General features: G+C 40.6%; 1 protein-coding gene across 1 annotated transcript in view; it reads right to left on the reverse strand.

Annotated features, from left to right (window-relative positions):
• Nucleotides 1–24,978, reverse strand: part of LOC306883076 (ephrin-B3-like) — a 77,964-nt gene that overhangs the window by 23,716 nt on the left and 29,270 nt on the right. Inside the window, exon 2 of the mRNA XM_079438158.1 lies at nucleotides 16,391–16,686. Within this exon, the coding sequence (XP_079294284.1) occupies nucleotides 16,391–16,686 (296 nt within the window). The remainder of the gene's footprint in view (nucleotides 1–16,390; nucleotides 16,687–24,978) is intronic.

A 24,978-nucleotide genomic window follows, 5' to 3' on the forward strand; every position in this document is an offset into this window, starting at 1 on the left:
AAGCTTGTAAGGTTCATGACACTGAATCTTTCAAAGACACAGACTTTTGTTTGGTTATTTCAGATAAACCCACATCTAAACATCATCAAGTAAACTGCAGTCGGTTCATCACTAAAAGATAAAAGCGGATCAGACAATACAAAAAAAGAAGCAACTTCATGTACTTTCAGGGTAGGCATCTCTGATGATCATAACGAGAGTGTTCTAGTTGTGTCGCATCACTCGCTCGCAGTGTAAAGCTACTAGAGAACTCTGAACCTACTATCAGTGAGGTTGTGAGCTTTGCTGAAATGCTCATATGCACTGTGAGGCGAGCTGAACACACATACTCAAAAATGCCAGTGTGGCTTTGCATTTTTAACGATTATTAAAATCTTGGCACGCCAGACAGTGCGCTTGGTGAATTATGGCTTTGGCATCAAGAACGGCAGAATGAGAAATCTGCCAAAAAGAAAAATGGGGTCCAAAACGGGGTAGAAAGAAGGAAAAACGATAGAAGAGGTCAGATAAGGGGAAGAAACTATTTTGTGCTGGTAAGATACACTAGCTTAAAAGAAAATAAATAAACTAAGATTAAAAGATTTATCTAAGGGACAGATGAGAGGATGAAGATCTGGAAGGAGATGGAACAACAAATGAGAGCAGAGAGGAAAGAGCCAAATGAACGGTGAGATTAATGCTTCCACAGAGGAGACTGAGAGTGAGTTAGGATTGGGAATTAAGAAATATTCAACCACAAAATAGACAAAAATGCAGCACAATCAGTCTATTCCGATTCACAAACAAATTATTTTTTATTGCATCAATCAAAAGACTCTCAAATCAGCCTCCTCAACTACTTATGTAATCATTAACAGAGCATTTGCAACCCATTCTACTTCCATAATGTGTCAGATTTCCATGCAAAACAGGATATTTAACAAGAAAAAATTTGATTATTTGATCCAATTTGTTGTTGTTTTTTTAAGTATTTTATGTAATCTTGTGCAAGGCTACAATTGTTTGATCAAAAATACAGTAAAAACAGTAACATTGAGAAATATTTTTCAATATATTTGAAATTATATTTTTTTGTCAAAGCTGAATTTTCAGCATCATTACTCCAGTCTTCAGTGTCATATGGTCCTTCAGAAATCATTCTAATATGCTGCTTTGATTCTCAAGAAAATTTCTTATTATTATCAATGCTGAAAACAGTTGTACTACTAATATTTTATGTGTAATTCTCATCATTTCATCAACAGAAATTTCTAAAGAACAGCATTTATTTGACATAGAAGAAGACCTCAGATGATGCCAACCCTCAGACAACATACAAAACTAACAAATTTTGCTATAAGTTTGATTGCAGCATATAATCATTGCTGTTAATAGTGTTCACCGTCTGTTTGATTACATGACATTAACTAACTGCTTGATTTTTACCGCACATTTCTGCCATATGGACATCAACTTGAGATGTCACCACTGATAAGCTATTACTAAGTATAATGTAGAAACTTAAATTTTCTGTAAAGCTGCTTTGCAACGATTTGCATTGTGAAAAGCGCTATACACATAAAGTTGAACTGAATTGAATATAGATTTTTTCCCCCAAAAAATTACGTTTTTACGGTCAGTTTTAATCAATTTAATGCATACTATATTCGACATCAACTGAAAAGGAAAAACATTTCAGAAGCAGAGAAAGTCTTTTCGCATTTTGATGAAAGATTACGAGGACAAATATTTCTTTCTTTGGAATAACATGCCAACACGCATTAAGAAAGTAAATAGAGTCAGCTTTGATTTCACATTGACTATTCAACCAGAATTAAAAAGTAGAATCAGAATCTGAACAAGAATTTTTCAATTCCTTTTTCTCTTTTTCAGTAGCAAACATAGCAACCATTTCACTCTCTCTCTCTGTATCTGCCTGTCTCTCCCGTGGACAGCTGGTCAACCCCAATCCCACCCCAACTCTTTAATCTCCCTCCACACACAGTAAACATCCTCTCTGCCTAAAGTCTGTTTACCCAAAAAGTGTGTTTGTCATGCGAGTGTGTGGTTGATGAATAGATGATCTATGAAGATGATCTAAAGAGATTTACAACATGAGCTTGTGTGCGATTTTGTGTGTGTGGTAATTGTGTGTTTCACATGTGTGAATTAATATCAGAGGGATAATTTGTTTTCCACTGTGCATTCACACACACACAAGCCGCTGTGGCACCTGCGTGCGTATGTGTGTGCTCTCTGTTCATTATTGCTATAAACGGGTCATGTTTGCGTGATCTCGCACACTAAATTGCGGCCATGTCGTCGTGTTTCTGCATTCGGCCTAGTAAGGCGATGTCAAGGGTCAATGGCATGGTAAGCGCTGGATAAGCACCCCCCTGTTCCCGGGAAACACATCCCTCCACAAGTGGTTCCTCAGCAGAATGAGGCACAATGCCGGCTTTGTCTACTACTGCAGAGAGAGAGAGAGAAAGTGGAGGCTGTGTGTGTGTGTGTGTGTGTGTGTGTGTGCGCACGTGCGTGTGAGGTTAAATGAATCACACAATGTTAACTAGTTGGAATCCAATTAGTGTGGACTTTTTTTCTGTCTGACCTTTGGGGAGTATCTGTCCAATCCATCCATCCACACACATAAACACACACACACATTGGTTTCAATATATCTCAAAGGATTTAAACAGAAGTGATGAAATTTGTTAAACTGCAACCTTAAACTTAGCCCTCACACATCAGCAAGCCTTTTTCAAAAATGAAAGGGCTAGTTTATACAAAAAGTTAATTTTTCATGTTTCTCCCTCAACTTCATGTCTTCTGCAGAAAACATGCAAAACAGAAACATTTTCAATGCCATTATATTGGCAAAAACTGTTGCACTGTTGAAGATGGTAATACTTTACAATAAGGTCCAATTAGTTAACATTAGTTAATGCCTTGACTAACTTTAAATAACAATGAGCAATACATTAACATTATTTAATAAAAATACAACTGTATATTGTTAGTTCATGTTAGCTCAGTTCCATTACAATAACAGATCCAACTTCTGATTTAAATAACGCATTAGTTATTATTGAAATTAACCTTAACCTAGGTTAATAAATGCATTAGGATTTTTTTTATTTTCACTGTTAACTAATGTAGTTATCTAACATTAACAAAATCTTCCTTTTTGTTCCACAGAAGAAAGTAAATCAGGTTTGGGAGGACATGAGGGTGAGTAAATTATGACTGATTTTACATTTTTAGTTAAACTATCCCCTAAAAAGTTGACTTCAAATGTCCTCACAAGTTGGTTTTGGTCATGCTGTACTATATTTGTTAGGATCTTTTCAAAAATTTGTCCCTGACAAGTATAGCCAAACCTGTACACACATAGACACGTAAACAGTGCTGTTCTGATTCTTGACCTAAATTGGTGAGACGACCCGTCACATTCACTTACTCTTCACAAACAAGCTGGGCAAAAACTTTGATTTTCTGATTAGTCACAGACGCTGATAAATATTAAATAAAGTCTTAAGATTACTCTGTCAGTGTTTTCTGCACTGCTTTTCAATGCCGATATACCTGCTGCTGCATCTACAGCCCATCAGTAAAATACGTTTTTACCTGTAAAATTTACCCGAGTTTGCAGTCTAAATTATATGAGAAAAGATGGAAAGCCGTGTCTCATTAAGTAATGGCTTAAAAATCTTTATGTTAAAGGGTGCAGTAGTAATCAGATCCACAAATAAATGACTCTTAAGAACAAATTCTTTTAGTGAATTAAAAGCATTCAAAGTAACAAGGGTAGTTGAATTCACAAACAACTGACGCTTATGAACAAGTTTTAGTGAGTCAAAAACACTACAACCAGCATAGTCCCATTCACAAACAAATGACTCCTAAAAGACTGACAAACATTATATACTCTTTAATGGGAGTTTATAACTGAAATTATATGTTGCATTAATAATTGTATAACAGTTTTAAACACAGCAGCTTTTGGTTGCGTTGATTATACAGTATGTGTTAAATAGCAACTGAACAGCCTTTCAGCACTGCTTACATTTTTTTTTATTCATATTTTTGTCATTTTTGGAAAGCGTTTCTTTTATATGTAAGCAAAATGGTCATAAACTGTGTCCTATATGCCCAAATGAATCAGAATCAAACTGAAATTGGAATGGTTTCAAATTCAGAATCAAATCTCTAGTATATGACTTTGGGTTTTAAATGTTAAGGCAGTTAAGGCTTACCCTGACCCACAAACACATTTTTAAGCACCATCCATTTCAGTGTATGTGTGTCACGTTACTTCAGTTCAGCATGATCTGATCAGTCATTCTGTCAGGGTCGGTCAACATGGCTCACATGTTCATCTGTATATATGTGTTTGCATGTTTTCTTGATGTTCCTCGAATCCTTACTGCCATTGTTATTCTGATCACTGTCATCACTCAGGGAATGGTTGTGCTCATCGGTCTGCACCAAAATGTTCTGATTGGCTAAAGGTGCGAAATGAATTACTTCTGATCCAATCGGATCGCAAGAGCCAGATGTGCACTGATAAAAACAACGCTGGCAGAAGATAGAGGCTGCTGGGAATTTAAGTTAAAAATCTCTCTCGCTCTCTTTCTCTCATTTACCTTTCTCTTCTCCCTGGTGTTTGTGGTTAGCTTTTGTCTCAGTAAGACGGGAAAACTTCAGTCTGGGGGCTTTAAAACATTCAAACATTCATCAAATATAGATCTCTCTGAATCCCTCGCTCCCTTTGCTCTTCGACCGCCTCTTCTTTCTGTTTTCCTCTCCTTCCCTCCTTCTATTTCTGTCCCTCTGTTGTTGTTCTGTTCACTCAATTCTTAAAACAGTCACCATAAAAGAAGCAATTAATACGGATCAAAACAATATGGCACCATGAAACACTCAAGACATCACACGTACACGCACAAAGATGATGATTCAGAGAGTCGTAAAAGAACCGTACAGAGATTTTTAGCATCTGCATGTGTCTGAGCTGCTGTTCTTTGGAGAAACACTGTAAACCCTGGTAAGACCCATCTGTCCGTCTTGTTCTTCTTCCTCTCTTCCCTCACTCTCTCATCCTTTTTTCCTCTTGAGTTCTCTTCTCTCAGTTTGAGTGACAGTTAGCCATCTGTCTGTGTCCGCTGCCACAGCAATGCCACGGCGATAAGAAGCCCAGAGCAGCTCCGCAGTGAGGTACCTCAAATCCCTCACGCTGACTGACAGAAACATGTGTGTGTGCGTGTGTTTACGAGCAACTCTGCTGTAAGATAGATACAGGAATGACTGCAAAGCAAGGAAAATCATGCTTTAATGGAATAGCTAAGCCAAACATGAAAATTGTGTCATCATGTACTCCTCCTCATATCATTCCAAACTTACTTTCTTTAATGGAACACAAAAGAAGATGCTTTACAACAAAAGCACATGGTGACCTGTCAAATGGCAAAAAGGACCATAAAACTAAGCTATATTGCTATTGGGTGCTATTTTCATTGTAAATGAAAAATTCTCCAAATTTTACTGATAGCTTTGTCAATTGTAAACAATTAGTTATGCATAGATATTAAAATATGGCCAGTAAAATTCTATAGTTTAAAAATATATAATAAAATAATAAAATTAAAATATAAAATAAACCCCACTAAAAATAAAATAAGCAGTTTTAAAAGTGAATTTAGGCATTTAAAAAAAAATAGCTTTTAAAAATATGAAATGCTGCCCAATACAGATTAAACTAAACTAAAATAAAATAACATAAAATATTGAGTGGTAACTGATAGTTGTCACAGACTGGCCAGGCTCTCACCCCAGCCAATCACAACGCACATCCTCACCTGAGTTCTAATCAGCACACCTGAACACCATCGTCACCTCATCAAGAGCCACTATAAAGCCACACACCTCACCTCAGTCAAATGTCCGGTCTCGTTCCAACGAAGTGGACTCTACGCAAGCATATGCTGATACTTACCTGTTACTACCCTGCCTGTGAACTTACCTCTTGTTCTTTCTCCGAGTGTTGTCCTCCGTGTCCTGGATCCCTGTCTGTCAGTCCCTGTACGTCACGACGAAGCGTCGAGGTGTGTGGCATCAAGCTATCCATGAGCTCCTGTCAACAAACCACGTCGTTCAGCCTAAGTACCATTGTCACTCTTCAAGATCGCTACTACTATCACTTCCCCTGGAAATCCCTTGACCCTACTCACTGTACAATAAACCTTACCTTTTATATATTCCTGTGTCTGTCTGTTTCCGTAACAGAAGACCGGACCAACACCGACTGTACAGATGAGTAACCCGGATCCATTTCAGGAGCTCGTGGATCACCTCCGACGAGTTCTTGCTCCAACATCACCTCCTGCTCCGTCGAGTGTCACCGGAACCACGACTCCTTCACCACCCATGATCCACAGTCCCATGGCCAGACCAGCGCCCTTCTCTGGTGTGGCGGAGGAGTGCAACGGGTTCCTACTACAATGTTCTCTCAATATCAATATGCAACCGCATCTGTTCCCCACAGAAACGTCTAAGATCGCCTTCATCGTTTCACTTCTCTCAGGTAAAGCATTGCAATGGGCTGAAACTATCTTCTCTCAGTCAGGACCTGTGACCCAGTCTTACCAGAGTTTCACCACCCACCTTCGTGAAGTGTTCGGGCGATTAGATGGAGATCCTGCTATTAGTGACCAGCTCTACCACCTCCGCCAGGGAACCAGCTCTATTTTCGATTACACCCTGCAATTCAGAACCCTGGCGGCGGCTAGTGGGTGGAACGAGAGAGCATTGAGCACTACCAACCGCCAAGGTCTTGAGCCCAGATCGCGGTTGCAACTCGCCAGTTTAGATGACTCCTGTGGATTAGAAAGATTTATCCAGCGATCCATCCATGTATCCACACGCATGCAATCCTGTTTCAACGACTTACCATCTCTACCCCGTTGTCCTCCCGTTAGCCACCCAGAGGTCAGTCTCCCTCCAGAACCCAGCCCAGAACCAATGCAGACAGATCGAACCCACAACCCACTCACAGCTGAAGTATTGCTTACTGCCTCCAATGTATCCCTTCCAGTACAAGCCCTTCTTGACTCCGGCTCCGCCGGTAACTTCATCTCGGGGAGCATCTGCCGCCAACTCAACCTCCTGACCGTTGCAAACCAAACCATCTACCAAATCCATTCAATAACTGGAAGACCCATTGGACAAACCACAGTCCGGTATAGTGCTGGGCCGGTTCACCTGAGGTTTGGGCAACTGCACGAGGAAATCATCACTCTGCTGGTTCTGGAGGGAGCGCACACGGACATTGTCCTCGGACGCCCATGGTTCGTCCAACACGAACCCCACATCTACTGGAGTACCGGGGAGGTTCTGAAGTGCGGCAATCAATGTTTTCCAGGTTGCTTCCTGAAAGTCCCGCAACCACTCCACCAAGTCGTTTCCAAGATTCCTGTGAATTTTACCACTGTAGAAAGTCCAGTCGAGAGTCAATCCGTCGACGTTCCAACCTGTTATGCCCCATTCAGTGACGTGTTCAGCCTGACGAAGGCCTCCAAGTTACCTCCTCATCGGCCATGGGACTGTGCAATCGATCTCTTGCCAGGTGAGCCAGTGCCCAAGGGAAAGATGTACCCACTCTCTCTGCCGGAACAGAAGGCCATGGAGGAGTATATCAACAAGGCGCTAAAACGGGGTTACATCCGTCTGTCCACCTCCCCTGCTGCTTCCAGCTGCTTCTTTGTGGCCAAGAAGGACGGAGGCTTGCGGCCCTGTATTGACTACCGGGCTCTGAACAAGATCACAGTCAAATTTCGATACCCCTTTCCTCTCGTCCCGGCAGCCCTGGAACATCTTCGTGGTGCCACCGTGTTCCCGAAGCTAGACCTCCGCAGCGCATACAACCACATCCGGATACGTGAGGGGGACGAATGGAAGACCACCTTCGTGATGCCCACCGGTCACTATGAATACCAGGTCATGTCGTATGGCCTAGTCAATGCCCCCTCCGTATTCCAGGATTTCATACACGAGGTGCTCCGGGAATTTCTCCACAGATTTGTCTTGGTCTACATGGATGACATCCTCATTTACTCCCGGAGTCTGGCCGAACATCGCCACCACGTTGCGGAGGTCCTACAGCAGCTCAGGAAGTTCCATCTGTTCCTCAAGGCCGAGAAATGTTCGTTCCACCAACCATCCGTGCACTTCCTGGGCTATATCATTGATAGCGGTGGCATCCGCATGGATGAGGGGAAGGTGGAAGCCATCTGGACCTGGCCGGTACCCTCCACGATCAAAGAGCTCCAGAGATTCCTAGGTTTTGCAAATTTCTATAGAAAATTCATCCAAGGTTACAGCTCCATTACCAGTCCCCTCACGAATCTTCTCCGAAACCGGCCCAAGTCTCTGTCCTGGACTTCAGCTGCCACGGAGTCTTTCGAGAAGCTGAAGGAAGCTTTCACACACGCTCCTATCCTCGTGCATCCTGATCCCCAAAGACCATTCATAGTGGAGGTCGAAGCCTCCACTTCAGGAGTTGGAGCCGTGCTATCCCAGCAGCAGTGGAACCCGTCCAAACTCCATCCATGTGCCTTCTTCTCCAAGAAGTTCAGCCCGGCGGAAAGAAACTATGACATCGGCAATCGAGAACTCTTTGCTATCAAGCTCGCCCTCGAGGAATGGAGGCATTGGCTGGAGGGTGCTCAGCATCCATTCACTATCCTGTCTGACCACAAGAACCTGCAATATCTGAAAGAGGCCAAACGACTTAACCCCTGGCAAGCACTTGGGCTCTCTTCTTTACCCGCTTTGATTTCACCATTTCATACCGCCCTGGATCTAAGAACACCAAAGCAGATGCCTTGTCCCGTCTTCACGCTCCCGATGAAATCGACCCAGCTCCGGAAGCCATCATCCCAGAAAAGATTTTCACATGTCCCATTCAGTGGAACCCTGGACCAGCGACTCCTGCCAATGCCTCCACCGCCACTCCACCGGGCTGTCCTCCAGATAAGCAATACATCCCTAGATTGCAACGCACTTCCCTCATCCGCACCGCTCCCGAATCTCTGGGCACTGGCCACCCAGGGACCAACAGTACCCTCTCGCTGTTGAAGGATCAATACTGGTGGCCCAGCATGGCCAGGGATGTGAGAAGGTTCGTGCAGGGATGCGCAAGCTGTGCCATGACCAAAAGTCCTCGTCAACTACCAGCAGGCAAACTCCTCCCGCTGCCCGTTCCCACTCGTCCATGGTCGCATCTAGGAGTAGACTTCGTTACAGACCTACCTGCATCAGATGGAAATACCTGTATTCTGGTCATTGTGGACAGGTTTTCCAAGTCCTGTAGACTGATTCCCCTCAAGGGTCTCCCCACGGCCATGGAGACTCGTCTCTCCTTCCACAGAGCCTGGTCCGAGCGCGGAACCCCCTCTCCCACTGATCCTGGAGGATGGCACGGTATACAAGGTGAAGGAAATCCTGGACTCCCGGCGCCGTGGTGGCCGTCTTGAATACTTGGTGAACTGGGAAGGGTATGGTCCAGAGGAGAGATCATGAGTTCCCAGAGACGACATCCTAGACCCCACGCTTATGGAGGAATTCCATACGATGCATCCTGAACGTCCAGCCCCTAGAGGAAGAGGTAGGCCACCACGACATCGGAACTTTCGGCCCTCTGGAGCAGGCCGTGGAGAGGGGGGTAATGTCACAGACAGGCCAGGCTCTCACCCCAGCCAATCACAACGCACATCCTCACCTGATTTCTAATCAGCACACCTGAACACCATCGTCACCTCATCAAGAGCCACTATAAAGCCACACACCTCACCTCAGTCAAATGTCCGGTCTCGTTCCAACGAAGTGGACTCTACGCAAGCATATGCTGATACTTACCTGTTACTACCCTGCCTGTGAACTTACCTCTTGTTCTTTCTCCGAGTGTTGTCCTCCGTGTCCTGGATCCCTGTCTGTCAGTCCCTGTACGTCACGACGAAGCGTCGAGGTGTGTGGCATCAAGCTATCCACGAGCTCCTGTCAACAAACCACATCGTTCAGCCTAAGTACCATTGTCACTCTTCAAGATCGCTACTATTATCACTTCCCCTGGAAATCCCTTGACCCTACTCACTGTACAATAAACCTTACCTTTTATATATTCCTGTGTGTCCATCTGCTTCCGTAACAATAGTGCAGTGTTATTGTTATGTAACAAAAACTGATAATAAAGTTCAAATTATTAATTTAAATGAAATAAGACATAAATATCAGATGAAAAACTTACAAATTGGACATAAAACCAAAAATAAAATGTTTAAGCACTAAAATTAGTCAAACTAAACCTGAAATCAAACATTAAAGCTAAATAGAAATGGATAAAAAAAATGAAATGACGAAATTACATAACAAAATTACTAAAACAATTTTAAATAAAAATACAGAATTAAACTTTAAAACTAAAATTCACAATATTAATAAGCACTATAATGATGCAGATATAGCCTAATATATGGTGTAGAAATTCATAGATTTGGACATGATGATGACAAATGATGATCATTTTGATTTTGGGGTGAACTATCGCTTTAAATGTACGCGTGTGAGTGTGTAAACTTTAAAGGCTTAGTGACCTAAGGGCGTCTTCATGACCCATGTGATAATTAGACAACGAGATTGGAGCAGCCATAATGACCTGTCAGTGCTCTCTTCCACATAAACACACACACACTCTCTCTCTTTCTCTATTTCATGACTCATTCCTGTTCCAGCTCATTTGAGCTAGGCTGAATAAATTAGCGCATGTTAAGGTAGGTTAATTAATACCATTCTCCCTAAGGTCCAAATCTCTAATGTACATATACCCTTACACACACACATATGCGCCAACACATGGGCATAAAGATGTCAGAAGCCATCAAATGTGCACTCTTTTGGAAAATAGAACATCAACCGGCCATGACAGATGCTGTATAAATGCACCCAAATCGCACACACAACTATTTTTAACACGTATGCACACACATAAACACTAAATTAAATGTTCAATGACCCTTAAAATCACTTTTCTCCTTTTTTCCGTGTGGACGCTTGTTTGATGGTTTCTCTCGCTCTCTTTTTTCATCTCGCAGCATGTGTGTGTGTGTGCCTCTGACCTTGCATTTGAGGACTCGTAGACTGGCACAGCCTGTCGATCGATTCGTTGGGCCTGTTGGAGCAACGATAAAGCCTGCAGCATGTGTGTGTGTGTGTGAGTGAGTGTGTGTCAATGACACCTACGTTAAGGCTTAACAGAACACGGAAGAGCCCTGGATTCTTCCTGACGTCCACGTACCAGAAAACTCAAACTTGTTTGCCCATTAGGGAGCCAGTGGAAGGACTCTGATTCTTATCGCAGAGACACAGTGTCTGCGAGATGTGAACTGCTAATATTAGACACAAAACACCCACCACACCTTCACACACACTTTGCATGTCATAAAAACAAACACAAAAATATAACCTCAGGCTCCTAAGCACCAACATCTATTATCTCCTGTGTATTATCTGCATGCGGATCACATCATTATTTGGTTTTGAAAAGTATGAATACAATTTGACTGATACCTAACCCTGGTGAAAATATGGCACATCTATGCAGTCATCATCTCTCTTTTTGGTCTCATCCTTTCTTTCTTTTCCAACTTTTCTGTTCCATTCTTTTTCTTTATGTGAATAAGGGCTATATATATATAATATTGCTCCTTCTACTGATGTACCCAGTGCTTACAAACAATGTATTGATTGTGAATCAGCAGAGGATCATCTTTGTGTCATCTCTGTTTCTCATCGCATTCTGCCATTTATGTGAATGGTGGATGCTAGCATGGCATGTGTGGAAACCATGTTATGTTGAGACTTTTACTCTGGCCCCCTGTCAATATGCAAGTGTCATAACTGACATTTACTACACTTACTGGACAATACAAGATTTTAAGACATATTGGTCCTAAATACAAATTTGCTTGTTTACATCCGGTGGGTTGTAAACTTTAATGGTGGGGTGTTACGTCCCAGGACGTATTTGTTTAATTCCCTGTCTACATCTGTTATGTATGTGGTCACCATTTATTTATTTATTTGGTGCAATGTGGTTGTACTTTGTTTTGCATTGTGTTTTGTTCTCCCTCTCTGGTTGTTCTCTCTCTCTCGCTCTCTCTCTCTCTAATGCTGCGTCCCAATGTGCCTACTTATACTACGCCCTTAAAGTGTGTACTCTTTTGGTGAAGAAAAAGTTCACACTTTTGAGTGTGTAGTAGAAGAGTAGGCAAACTTTGGGACATACTATCACGTCACACAACTGCGTCTTTAACGGACCACCCTGTCGCATCTGATACACGCACCCTGTCACTGTTAACATCCTCCACATTTCATTTCATACCGTATTGGAGAGAAAAAAGTAGCTCATTGATCTGCCAGTTGTGGGTCTTTCATGCTGAGAACTCTTTTCTGCATAATGATGCATTTAAAAGTTAACGACCATATGGATGTTTATAAAAGTTCACATTGCTGTTGCAGATGAAAAATAACACGGATAACAATAAATAAATATTTTTTACCAGGTTAAATGTTGATTATTAGTAACTCAAACTCCTTTTTGTAAACCTCTCTACCTAACAGTCGATCGCGCAAATCTGACACATTTTTTGTTTTTCTAACGCGTTTTATTTGTGTTTGTAGTTCTGGACTGAATCCTTCGCCAAAGCGCAATAGATTGTGGGCAATTTTAGCCATTAGAGTGTGCATGGATCCACACATCAAAATTCGACCTGAAATAGTAGACCATCAATAGGGGACGTTTGGCATACTCTTTTCAACATACTATGCTTTGGGACACACTTATTGTAATCTCACATACTATTTAGGATGGATAGTATGAACATTGGGACGCAGGGTCTCTCGCTCTCTCTGTCGTCCCTTCAGACAGGGATGAGCTTCAGCTGTGCCTAATTAAAACCAAGCTCTGGGGGTGACCTGATTGGCTGATGAGATGGGAGCTGGTGGATAAAGCTGAAGTGGAAAGCCACGAAGCCCAGAATCTTTCCTCCTGCCCCAGCATGTGATTGTTGAGCCTGCGTGTGCGTGCGTGCGTGCGTGCGTGCGTGCGTGCGTGCGTGCGTGCGTGCGTGCGTGCGTGCGTGCGTGCGTGCGTGCGTGCGTGCGTGCGTGCGTGCGCGCTGTTGTGAGTGGACTGTTGTGAGGGCCTAAAGCAGGGCTGTCCAAACTCGGTCCTGGAGGGCCGTTGTCCTGCAGAGTTTAGCTCCAACCCTAATTAAACACACCTGAAGCAGCTAATCAAGCTCTTACTAGGCATACTAGAAACGTCCATCCAGGTGTGTTGAGGCAAGTTGGAGCTAAACTCTGCAGGACACCGGCCCTCCAGGACCGAGTTTGGACAGCCCTGGCCTAAAGCCTGGGTTTGTGTTACTAAGTGATTATTTTTCTTAAACAATCTAATCTGTGTACAGTCTGACTCTGTTGATCTCATTCTAGTTCCTTTGACTGTATTTCATTTTGGAAGCCGTAGAGAGGTGGATGCCATTTTCTTTTGCTAATTGTGTTTACTCCTGTTTTTGCTCAGATAGGGACTGAGGTAAAAGTTATGTTCTTTATTTGCCTTTTCTTTATTCAGGTAAGATAGTTTGATCCTCCCAGCATTTAGACCTCTTTTGTTGTTTTGGGCTGGTCCCCTCTTGAAGTTTCTTGCTTCCTATTTTATTTCTTCTAATGAAGAGTCAATAACAGGGGAAGTCGTGGCCTAATGGTTAGAGAGTCGGACTCGTAATCGAAAGGTTGCGGGTTCGAGTCCCCGGCCGGCAGGGATTGTAGGTGGGGGGAGTGAATGTCCAGCGCTCTCTCCACCCTCAATACCACGACTGAGGTGCCCTTGAGCTCCTCCTGCCCCAGCATGTGATTGTTGAGCCTGCGTGTGCGTGTGCGTGAGCAAGGCACCGAACCCCCAATTGCTCCCCGGGCGCTGCAGCATGGCTGCCCACTGCTCCGGGTGTGTGTTCACGGTGTGTGTGTGTGTGTGTGTGTGCGCATTTGTTCACTACTCACTGCTGTGTGTGTGCACTTGGATGGGTTAAACGCAGAGCACCAATTTCGAGTATGGGTCACCATACTTGACAATACGTCACGACTTTACTTTACTTTACTTTATAATAAGCAATTCTATTTCAAATATGTGTGGTGATTGCTGGCTGGGACAGGAGTGATAACCTCCACCAAAAACCTTTTTTTTTTTCTGTTGCACCTTTTCCCAAACCCCTAGATGGGGAAGGAATGTAACAGTTTATTTTAACAGTAAGAGACAGAATAACAACAACAAAAATCCAGAAAAATGCATTTAAAAAAAGTTATAAATTGATTTGCATTTTAATGAGTGAAGTAAGTATTTAAACTCCTTCGAAAAACATTACTTAGTACTTGGAGCCACAAATCTTGCTGATTGATAGGGCATCAAATACTTATTTGACTCTTTAAAATGCAAAACAATTTATAACTTTTTTGAAATGTGTTTTTCTGGATTTTTGCAAATGTGAAATAATTTTAACAAAATAATCATACAAAATGTATGTTATTTTTTTATTTAGTACTGCCCTGAGTAAAATATTTTACATGAAGGATGTTTACATGTAGTCCACAAGACAAAAAAAAATAGTTGAAATTATTAAAATAACCACATTCAAAAGTTTGGGAACCCTTGGTTCTTAATACTATGTGTGGTTACCTGGATGATTTACAACTGTTTATTTGTTTTGTGATGGTTGTTCATGAGTCCCTTGTTTGTTCTGAACAGTTAAACTGAGCACTGTTCTTCAGATAAATCCTCCAGGTCCTTTTGCATATTTGAACCCTTTCCAGCAGTGATTGTATCATTTTGAGATCCATCTTTTCACACTGAGGACAACTGAGGGACTCAAACACAAAAACTTTTGGAATTTGAAGTTCAAGGTAAATTGTACTTTGTGACAAATTGTAATTTGTCTTCTGGGAAATATGCAAGTATCTTCTGTTGCTTCCAAAGGGCAGTACTAAATGGAAAAAAAATTATATTTCAACAAAATAAGAAAAATTTGGACATCTTCATCCTGTTCAAAAGTTTTCACCCCCCAATGCATCGTGTTTCCTTCTGGAGCATCAGTGAATGTTTGAACCTTTTTTTTTTTTTAAAGTTTCTATTTCAAATAAAAATGATCATGTTTTCAAGATTCCTAATAAGAATTTTTTCTTGAGTGCCAAATCAGCATATTAGAATGATTTCTGAAAAAAATAAGCTTTGCCATGACAGGAATAAATTACATTTCAAAATATTTAAGAATACAAAAGAGTTGTTTTAAATTGTAATAATATTTGCCAATATTACAGTTTTTATTGACCAAATAAATGAAGTCTTGGTGAGCACAACAGACTTCTTTCAAAAACTAAATTCTTACTGACCCCAAACTCTTGAACAGTAGTGTATATTCAAAAAATGGCATTGTGTATTTTCTTAATACACATGGTTTTATTCTGCATAACACACCAGGGTTGCAAATCATTTCCTGATGGATAAAATTGAGCCCAGACTTTTTCCAGCTGAATATCCTTTTTGGAACCATATCACATTATGGAATTCAAATGTTGGTTGCAAATGCAGTATCAGGTTTTATGACAAGTATACTTTTTAATATAAAAATGTCTCAAAAATGAGTGTGCTTCAACTGAGGATTTAGGGACACCAAACTAGAGTGAACAAACATACATTCACTATAAAGCTCTATGACTCCCTATTTTTTTATTACACCTCCATGACTTTGCCAGATCGGAAAATCTTTAAGAATTCACTTACTTTTCCAGGTATTCTATGACTGGAGGAATTCTGACAATAGATGCTAAAAACACGCCCTTTGCGTGTTTTGGTCTAAGCGTGTTAGGACATCACTTTCCTGTGTTAAATCTACTTTCTGAAATGTTGATATTGACGGGCTTCCGTTTATGTTGGCCTCATTCCCTCCACGCTACTGTGCACTGTTTTAAAAACAACCCCCAGTAACACAACCCAACACAAGATGGTTCCAGTTGATAAAGTCACAATCAGCCGAATCCCAGCAGAAGATTGTGATTTTGCTGAGAACTGACTAGCCTGAACTAAAAACAAACCCAACATAAATGCAGTGATGAAACACCATCATGCCATCCCTTCTAACACTGATTAAAACAATAAACAAGGGCTGATGCTGAATGAACACACAAAGTGTACAGTAGGTCTATTATATACAGATAACCTTTTCACAATTAAAAGTTGCTTGGCAAAATAATCGAAAGTTTTGATGTGTGTCAACAGACATGCTTCGATTGAAATCACACTCACCGATGATGAAGTAGTCCTGATTGGTTTTAAATTCGTGACCCCACAGGTTGGGCGAGTACTCCTGAAACTTGATGGTGAAACGCATATCACTTTTGGGCTTATCGCAGGTGAGAAGCAGGTTGGGGGCTCCGGTCACTTCACACCTGTCTGCCTGATCCCGTGACGACACCAGGTACAGTTTATAGTACTCGTATTCGGCGGGGGCGCGGGGACCGGGCGTCTCAGACGCTGGGCAAATGAGGTCCAGGCGATCCCCGATTTGAGGGTACAGGACATAACCCTTATCATCGCTAAACCTGGAGAACGACAGAGAGGAAAAGAAAGAGATTTTAATGTCATGGCATCAAAAACATACATTTAAAACCAATAAGTATTTTAAAACCAGAATACAAAAATTGGGTGAGGTCAAATATAAATACAGTAATTAGTTTATTTATTTATTTTCACACTTTTACAAGTCATGTAAGTAAATAAAACTAAATTAATTATTATATAATAAATATAAATCATTTAAATCATTTTTTAAATTATTATCAGTGTTGAAAAAAGTTGTGCTGCTTAATATTTTTGTGGAAATATTTTTCTTCAGGGTTCTTTAACAAATAGATAAAAAAAAAAAGAAAGAAATCAATGTACACTTTTTTTGTATTTTTTGTTTTTGCATTTCCATTTAGCTCCATTCTGGTTTGTAACTCTTTGCACCATTCAGTTGAATACAAAATTCAAAGCAAAATCAGTTCCTTCCTTTTTTTCACTAAATATCCTTTCTCATTTATATATATATTACACACTACAAAAAAAAAAAAAGGTTGCAAATGGCTTGTCACACTGACTTTAATCCGTTTGTTTTCCATTTAATCAGCAAAATGCACATCTGGTGTTTAAAACATGTTACGCAATAAAAATGTTCATATTCTTAACTTTCTATGTGGCAGAGCAAACCTGCAAAAATCTGTCAATTATACGGATCAGCAAAGGGGGAACGAATGCATCATGGGATACGAATGACTGGCTTAATCTGCCAATATAACCTCTTGCTTCAGGACATTCACTGACAAAACCACACTTCTCATGAGTCAAATTTCTTTGGGTATGCTGGCTGCCTCGGGAGCAGGCTGGCATTTCCTGGCGCAGGTGTGGATCCAACCACACTCTACACTCTCAGTGTGTTTCTTTATTCAATAAATTACCTTCTACAAGTAGAAACTCGTCCTCTTCCTTTACACTTCATTCATCTACTCTGCTCGTCTCTCTTCCTGTTTATTCATAGCCCTAATGAAAGTGCTCTCTTCCGCTGTGTAAATCATCTGAAGGTGCTGAGACTTCAAGGTTTTTGATGACTGAATTTCTAGAAATATGATATTTTGTTCTTCTATCTTCAACAAGTGACTCTAATGAGAATGAATAGGCCAGTCTGGATCCAAATCCCACCCCGAAAGGCTTGTTTCCAAAGGAAACCTTGTCAGATCAAAGCACAGCAGAGGACGTGTCTAGAGCTTCCAATTTCCAGGAGAATTTGGCTGTTGCGGAATCTCAGGGAGTTTTATTTGAATTCTTTCTATGTAAACAAATGACTAAACGACTCACAGACGCTAATTACCATTTTATCATCATCTCTAAACAGCCAGCCACACCAACGGCTATTTACATGTAAGCAAATTAAGGCAGTTGGGCTTTAGTTTTTTTTTTGTTTTACGGGCTTCATGTTTCCATGAGAAAAGAAATCCGGAAATACATTCACGTAATGATGGGTGGATCCATTCACAAATCACATGCATTACCATAGCATGCTAACCTAGGGCATGTTTATTAAAGCTAGTCGCTCTTGCTCTTAAGAAACAAAAGCAGAATCGTGTGTGAGGAGAAAAGGCTTCTGTGTGTGTGGCATTCCTTTGGGGGAAGAGCTTCCTGTCCTTGTCACACAGGTTAGGAAGGTTATCAGGAGCTCTTACAGTGGAGAGAACAGACTCAACACACACTTAACACACACTTCACGTACTGCAATTAGACTGACTTCAGTATTTCTGGCATAGAAAACCTCTGACTTGTTGCCCAGGAAATATTTGTATTTACAGTAACATACAGTACACTACCAGTCAAGTTTGGGGTTTGTGACATTTTTTTAAGCTGCTTTCTATTTTAATATAATTTAAAATGTAATTTATTTCTGTGATAGCAAAGCAGCCATTAGGCCTATTCCAGTCCTCAGTGTCACATGATCCTTCAGAAATCATTCTAATATGCTGATTTGCTGCTAAAGAAACCGTTCTTATTATAATAAATGTTGAAAACAGTTGTGCTTAGTATTCTAATATAGCCTATTTGATGAACAGTAAGTTTGAAAGACCAGCATTTATTTGAAATAAAAATCTTCTGTAACATTATAAATGTCTTTACAGTCATTTTTAAATAGTTCAACGCATCCTTATTGAATGCAAGTAATAATTTCTTTTAAAAAGAAATCTTACTGACCCCAAACTTTTGAATGGTGGTGTACTTACAATGAAAGCAAACCAGGCCAGAGGGTTCCAGAGGGTTTTAAAACAGAAATTTAAGGGCTGTATTTTTATTAAAGCACTTACATGAATTATTCAATAAAACATGTTATTTGAGCAGTAAAGTTGACTAAATGTCCCTTTTAAAGTGGGACTACTTTTCTAAGCGGATGAACTTCTGGTTTTACATTAGCAATGTAATTCCTGTGGGTTTTTTTGTGAGTCTGTTGTAAACGGCCATTTACGGTGAATTCAGTTCATGTCAGAATGATCACATTTTTTTCAAGTTGAGCACGTATTCATCAAGTCAAAATTGTTAGTGGGACTTTCTTTAAGCTCAGACTTTTAAGAGTTCTCATGCCGTGTATTGTGTGCTAAATGCAGTCAGGAAATATTATTCATTTAGCTTGTTTATTAGGAGACATACTTGTCACATCAAACTACATTTCCCATAATTCACCACAGCCAACTAGAATGATAAAACACACAGATAAAGCATCAATTACACACGTAATGTGCATCCTTTGCTCTTCATTATGTTGCATTAGTGCTAAAAAGCTTCCTGGTTTTATCAAAAAGTCAAAAAGAGAGAAAAATATGATAATTGTCCTGTTAGTCCATTTTGTTACAACTAAAATGACTTGAACGTACATCATGTGGTACTGCAATTATCATTTCCAAACTCATTAGTAGGAACTTTCCAGGAAGAACTGAATGCAGCATTACATCACGCTCCTTATAACCACTGCACGCCAACACTTATAAAACTCTTGCGGTTACCGCAAAACCATGTGTATTTTAATGTTTATTATATGCTTTGTTACTGCAAATGTAATTTTGGATTAAAAAAACAATACGAACTTTCTGTGGTAATTCTTTGCTGTCTGTAACGACTTTTTTGAACGTGTCCTTCAAACCAAAACACAGACAAGTCGTTGCTAAGTGTTTTTTTTTCAGGTAGACAATATATACACACCAGAAAAACTGATGAACAAAAGTATCAAAACATCCTGAAGATGCAAAAGACATTTTTTGCATACACATTCTGTTGGGTTATCGCAGACACCGTCACAGTAGACTTGGCTTGAAGAATAGAAAGAACAGGCAGAAAGACAGAGACAGAGAGAAAGAGAGAGAGGTGTTGCGGATCAGAGGAGAGAATGAAAGGGTTGAATGAGAGATAAAATAGCTTACGAAACCGAGAGGAAAAAAGTAAACAGAGGCGAACAATGAGGGACGGAAAAAACAGGTGGACACAGAGAAAGAAGCAAGCAAGCAGAGGATGCAGGAGATAAGGGAGCTGCTCACTCAGTACTGGCCGTGTTGTTGACATGGTCACGCTGGTCTGCTCTTACCCACTGAACTCTCTGCTGAGACCCAGACACACAAGTAGAAGAATACTGTCCTTTATCACCACATTCACACATTCTCTCTCTTTCCCTCCCTCTCACACCCTCCGTGTCAGCGTGACAGAACAGCATTTAGTCAAACTCACACTGCAAATGCTAGATTGCTCACGTTAGAATCAAAGAAGCGATCTATTAAACACAATGCCAAGGAAGGCCATGTGTTAGGTGTTTTTACCTCGTTGAGGGCTGTTGCAAGGGACAATCCAATGCAAATTGCCTGAAAGTTCCCTAAATAGCTAGTTTCAGCAACTATCATAATGGTTTGTGTAATAGAAGTAGCAACAGTAGAATCTGGTACGTCAAACAAAATTATAAGCTCAAAAAAGAAATACATACATGGATGAATTGTTTGTAATAAGAACTGTTTGAGAATAAGAGCATCGATGCTCCTTTTAAAGCATGTGTGTGCACCAGACCCTTTCGCACAGCCTGTGTAATTACATATGTTTCAGCACTGGACCGCATTAGCCTTCGTGATTGAACAACTGTCAGGCGGCAATGTCTAATGAGCAAACTCAGGGTTAAGCAAGCACTCGGCAGATAATTAGAGAGCGTTTGCAGAACCTCGCCAAAGAATTTCTGACCTGTGTGTCAAGCTCGAAGCAAAAAAAAAAAAAAAACTTGAAGGAAAAGGGATGCGTATAAAAATGTGGCCACAAAGTCAAGTTTGAGAGAGTGGAATTGAAGCAGGATGGAAAAAACAGAGTTCGAAATGCTTTCATGGAAATGTTTGTGTTTGCAAGCTCGAAAAAGCTAACCGCACACATGGGCAGGCCTTCAAAGCACAGATGAAAGTGAAATTATATCGACATCTCTGTTTACTCTAAATATAAACATGATAATACACTCCTCCAACCATTGCTTCTCATCCTAAACACTCATCATTCCTGTTTTGCTCTTTCTCCCCCACCCTCCCTCGGTTTCTCTCCCTTTCTCTCCCGCGCAGGAACAAAGGTGGCATTCATGGTCATACATTGAAACAAGGAGTGGGGGGATGGAGCGGGGCAGAGGTGACAGGAGTGTGCGCACCGGGCTCGTTTATGAGGGCAGAAACATCATTTTGTCAAACTCCGCCGACGCCCTTCCCTGACCCTGACAGCTCTTGAAAAGAGCCGAGTGTTAGTTTCACCCCGTCCCACCCCCGACAGCACTGACCCCCACCTCTCCACCCGAACCCACCTTCTCTTGTCCATAAACCCCTCCACCATCCTCTTGTTCCTCAGTCTTGCATTACAAAGATTCCACACGAGAAACTCGAGCTGTGTCCAGAAACAAGCTCGGGGCACAGGTGCAGTGAGGTGGACGTGTGTGTGTGTGTGTGTGTGTGTGTGTGTGTGTGTGTGTGCATAAAAAATGGAATGCCTGAGATGCCCGAGAATCCTTCACATGATAAATGCAGAGGTTTCAACACACCCTAGATGAGGACATCAGCCACAGATCTGGCATGAATAAGTACTGTGTCTACAAGTACATTAATATCACATATTGCAAAAGAAATCTGGAAACTAGATTTTTACACATAGGAAAATGAGTGGTGGTAGCCAAGGTGTTGCTATGCAGTTGCTTAAGTGTTTTGGGTGGTTTTTATCATGTTGATATGCAGTTGTTTGGAGATTCTAGGTGGCTCCTTATTAGCAGAAGTTAAATGAGGCCAACACTTAAGTCTATGACGTCCTATGATAAGTCTATGGGATTTTTTGCCCGTTTTTCCATCCACCAGGTGAAAAGCTTACAAAGAATACATGAAAACATAAAAAAGCAGCATATTTTAGTTCTCATTCATGTTTGTTGCATGATATAAACCTTTGGGATTTTTGGAAAATCTCTAAATCTAAAAAAAATTTATATATAAATAAACAAATGCAGCATAATTCTGAGGTCTCATTCATGTGAATAAAATAAAATAAAATAAAAAATAAACATTCTCCTCACCAAGCTGCATAATTTGAGGCCTCATTCATACCAATTGAACAAACGGTACAGAATGAGTTAGCACTGAAATGTAATGCTTTGCTTCGATCTCTAATCCTAAATATGAGCAACAGCTATGCCTTCTTTAGCAAACACCACTAAAAATGTTCTCCTGCAGGCAACAACTTCAATCCCACCAGCCAAAAAAAGCTTTCCAGATTTAAGAATTAGATCTAAGTTGGTGATTACATGTGATAACAAGCTATCGAGCTAACACCAGCTGAAATCCTTCAGTTCAAATCACTTTGATATGCCGTGAGAATGACTTTTGACTTTTGCAATTTCCACTTCATTTTCAGCTTCTATTCCACCTCACTAAGCTGATTTTACCTCCAAGCGTGCATTGATCTCATCAGGAGCAGTGCCATGGAGGGGCAGGAATCACGGCTGTCATCCAGCAGACCAGCGGTAGGCCGGAGATATCAGCCCTCTCAGAGGAGGAGTAAATCTCCCATCTCTCTTTCTCTCTTTTCTCTTCACGGCTATATCGTCAGCTTCCAGGGCCCGATTAAACCCTGTTCAGGGTCTGGAGTGACCAGACTAAACAACACCTACCAGTTAGACATCCAAGCCCTTATCACACTTCCAACTTCCAAGAGACCAGCAAAAACAGAGAAGGAAAAAGTGAGAATGAGAGAGAATCTAGCTATTAAAAATAACAACGTATTAGAAAATTTAAAACTTGGACAGAAACAGACAGGCGGATGGATGGATGGACTGATGTATAAATGATATATAGACAGACAGATAGACATAGACAATGATACATACACAGATACGTAGATGGATGGATGGATGGATGGATGGATGGATGATGGATGGATGGATGGATGGATGGATGGATGGATGGATGGATGGATGGATGGATAGATGGATAGATGGATAGATGGATAACTAAGTGTGTGTACCAACAAAAGAGCCTAAAATGATATACAATGACATGCAGCTTTTATTTGCACAGTCTTCACCTGCATTTTCTGATCAATTATACAGTGAGTCACACTAAATCTGCTCCCAGACACCCCAAGCATTCGGTAGTCCAAGTTTGCCTAAACATTTCAGACCAAAACAGAACCTTTGCGATGTGGTTGATGTATTTATTCAGAGCGACTGTCGCATTCGCAGTCCCATCAGAACACACAAACATTTAACTATCTTCCTTTCTATTCAAATGAACTTTGTGCAAACACCACCCACAACATAAAAAAGGAGTACAGAACTACGTCTAGAGACTAAAAATGAGGTCATATTATGCTGATTATCATCTAACATCCACAAACAATTACGTCCTGAAAATGATATGTGATTGTTTACAGATATTTAACGACAGCTAAAGGGTAGTATGTAAATACGGCACAGTACTTTGAGATGTTGGTACAACCGAATTGTCTGACAATGAGCAGATCACATGTGGCCAATTATCACATCACCTCTGCAGACAAACTCTGAAAATGATGGAAATGAGGACAACGAAAACAGGTGAAAGATAAAAGGGGAGGAGAGGAAGGAGAAGGAAAGAGAAGGAGGGAGCGAGAGGCTGCTGTGAAGAAAGAGAGAGCTGGAGGCACTGCTGGAATGTTTGTGGTGAGAGGAACAGCGGGCGTAATGGCTTCCATATGGCCCCTCCTGGCGGGAGAGAGAAAGCAAGAGTGAAAGCGAGGAGAATTACAGAGAGAAACAAAAGAAAAGGATCCAAAATTAAGTTAACATTAAGGAAAAAAGAGGCTTGATGCAGGGGAAAACTGGAAAAAGATGCAAATGGAACACAGGAAGAGTACTGCAAAAAAATCATATTAAGTTTGCTTTTGACTTGTTTTCCACTAAAAACATCCAAATAACCTCAAAACAAGATAAATGTACATCAGAAGCATATGACACAAACCACATAAGTAAATACATGTAAATATTTTCAAAATATATACTGTATGTGTGTGGATTTATATACACATAATAAATATACACAGTACACACATATATTACAAAAAAAAACATTATTTTGGATGCGATTAATCGAGATTAATCGTTTGACAGCACTAATATATATACATATATATATATATAAAGCTTCAACTTATTTTATTTCAGCTAGATGCCAAGGGTCTCATTTTTTATTTAATTTGAAATACTGAAATAAATAAAACTAAAACTAATAAAAAAAATAATAAATAAAAAAACGAATAAATACAAATGAACAAAAACTTTATCTAAAATGAAAACAGAAATACAAAATACAAAAATAAAATCAAAAGATTAACAAAAACTATAATTACATATCAGTGAAATTGGGTGAGATTTGCACCACTAGTGGCACCAAACAGAAATGCAATCCGTTTATTTGCGTGTCGAGAATAACCATTAAAGTTTTTTCAATTATATTTGGTGCCACTATCAAAAACGATAAAATTGAGATTTAAACATAATTGAGTATTAGTTTTGTTTATACAATTTTTAGTTGGCAGGGAAAAATGGCTTTATCTTTTAAAGATGTTTTACTGGAAAGCAAAACAAAATCCCCGGGGTGTCTGCAGGCACAAAGCAGGTGAACAGAGAATCTGTGTGTGTGAAGGTAAGTCTGTCCTTGTCACCATTACTGTCGTGCCCTTTCCTGACAGGAGGCGGTCTACTTCGCTCCAGCACTGGTGTCATATCCCTCCACGCCATGCGCTTTCAAACCAGACAGCAGAGAAGCAGGATTTCCTTGTGTTTCTTAACA

Source organism: Barbus barbus (assembly GCF_936440315.1).
Source record: "Barbus barbus genome assembly, chromosome: 2".
Taxonomy (NCBI): Eukaryota; Metazoa; Chordata; class Actinopteri; order Cypriniformes; family Cyprinidae; genus Barbus; species Barbus barbus.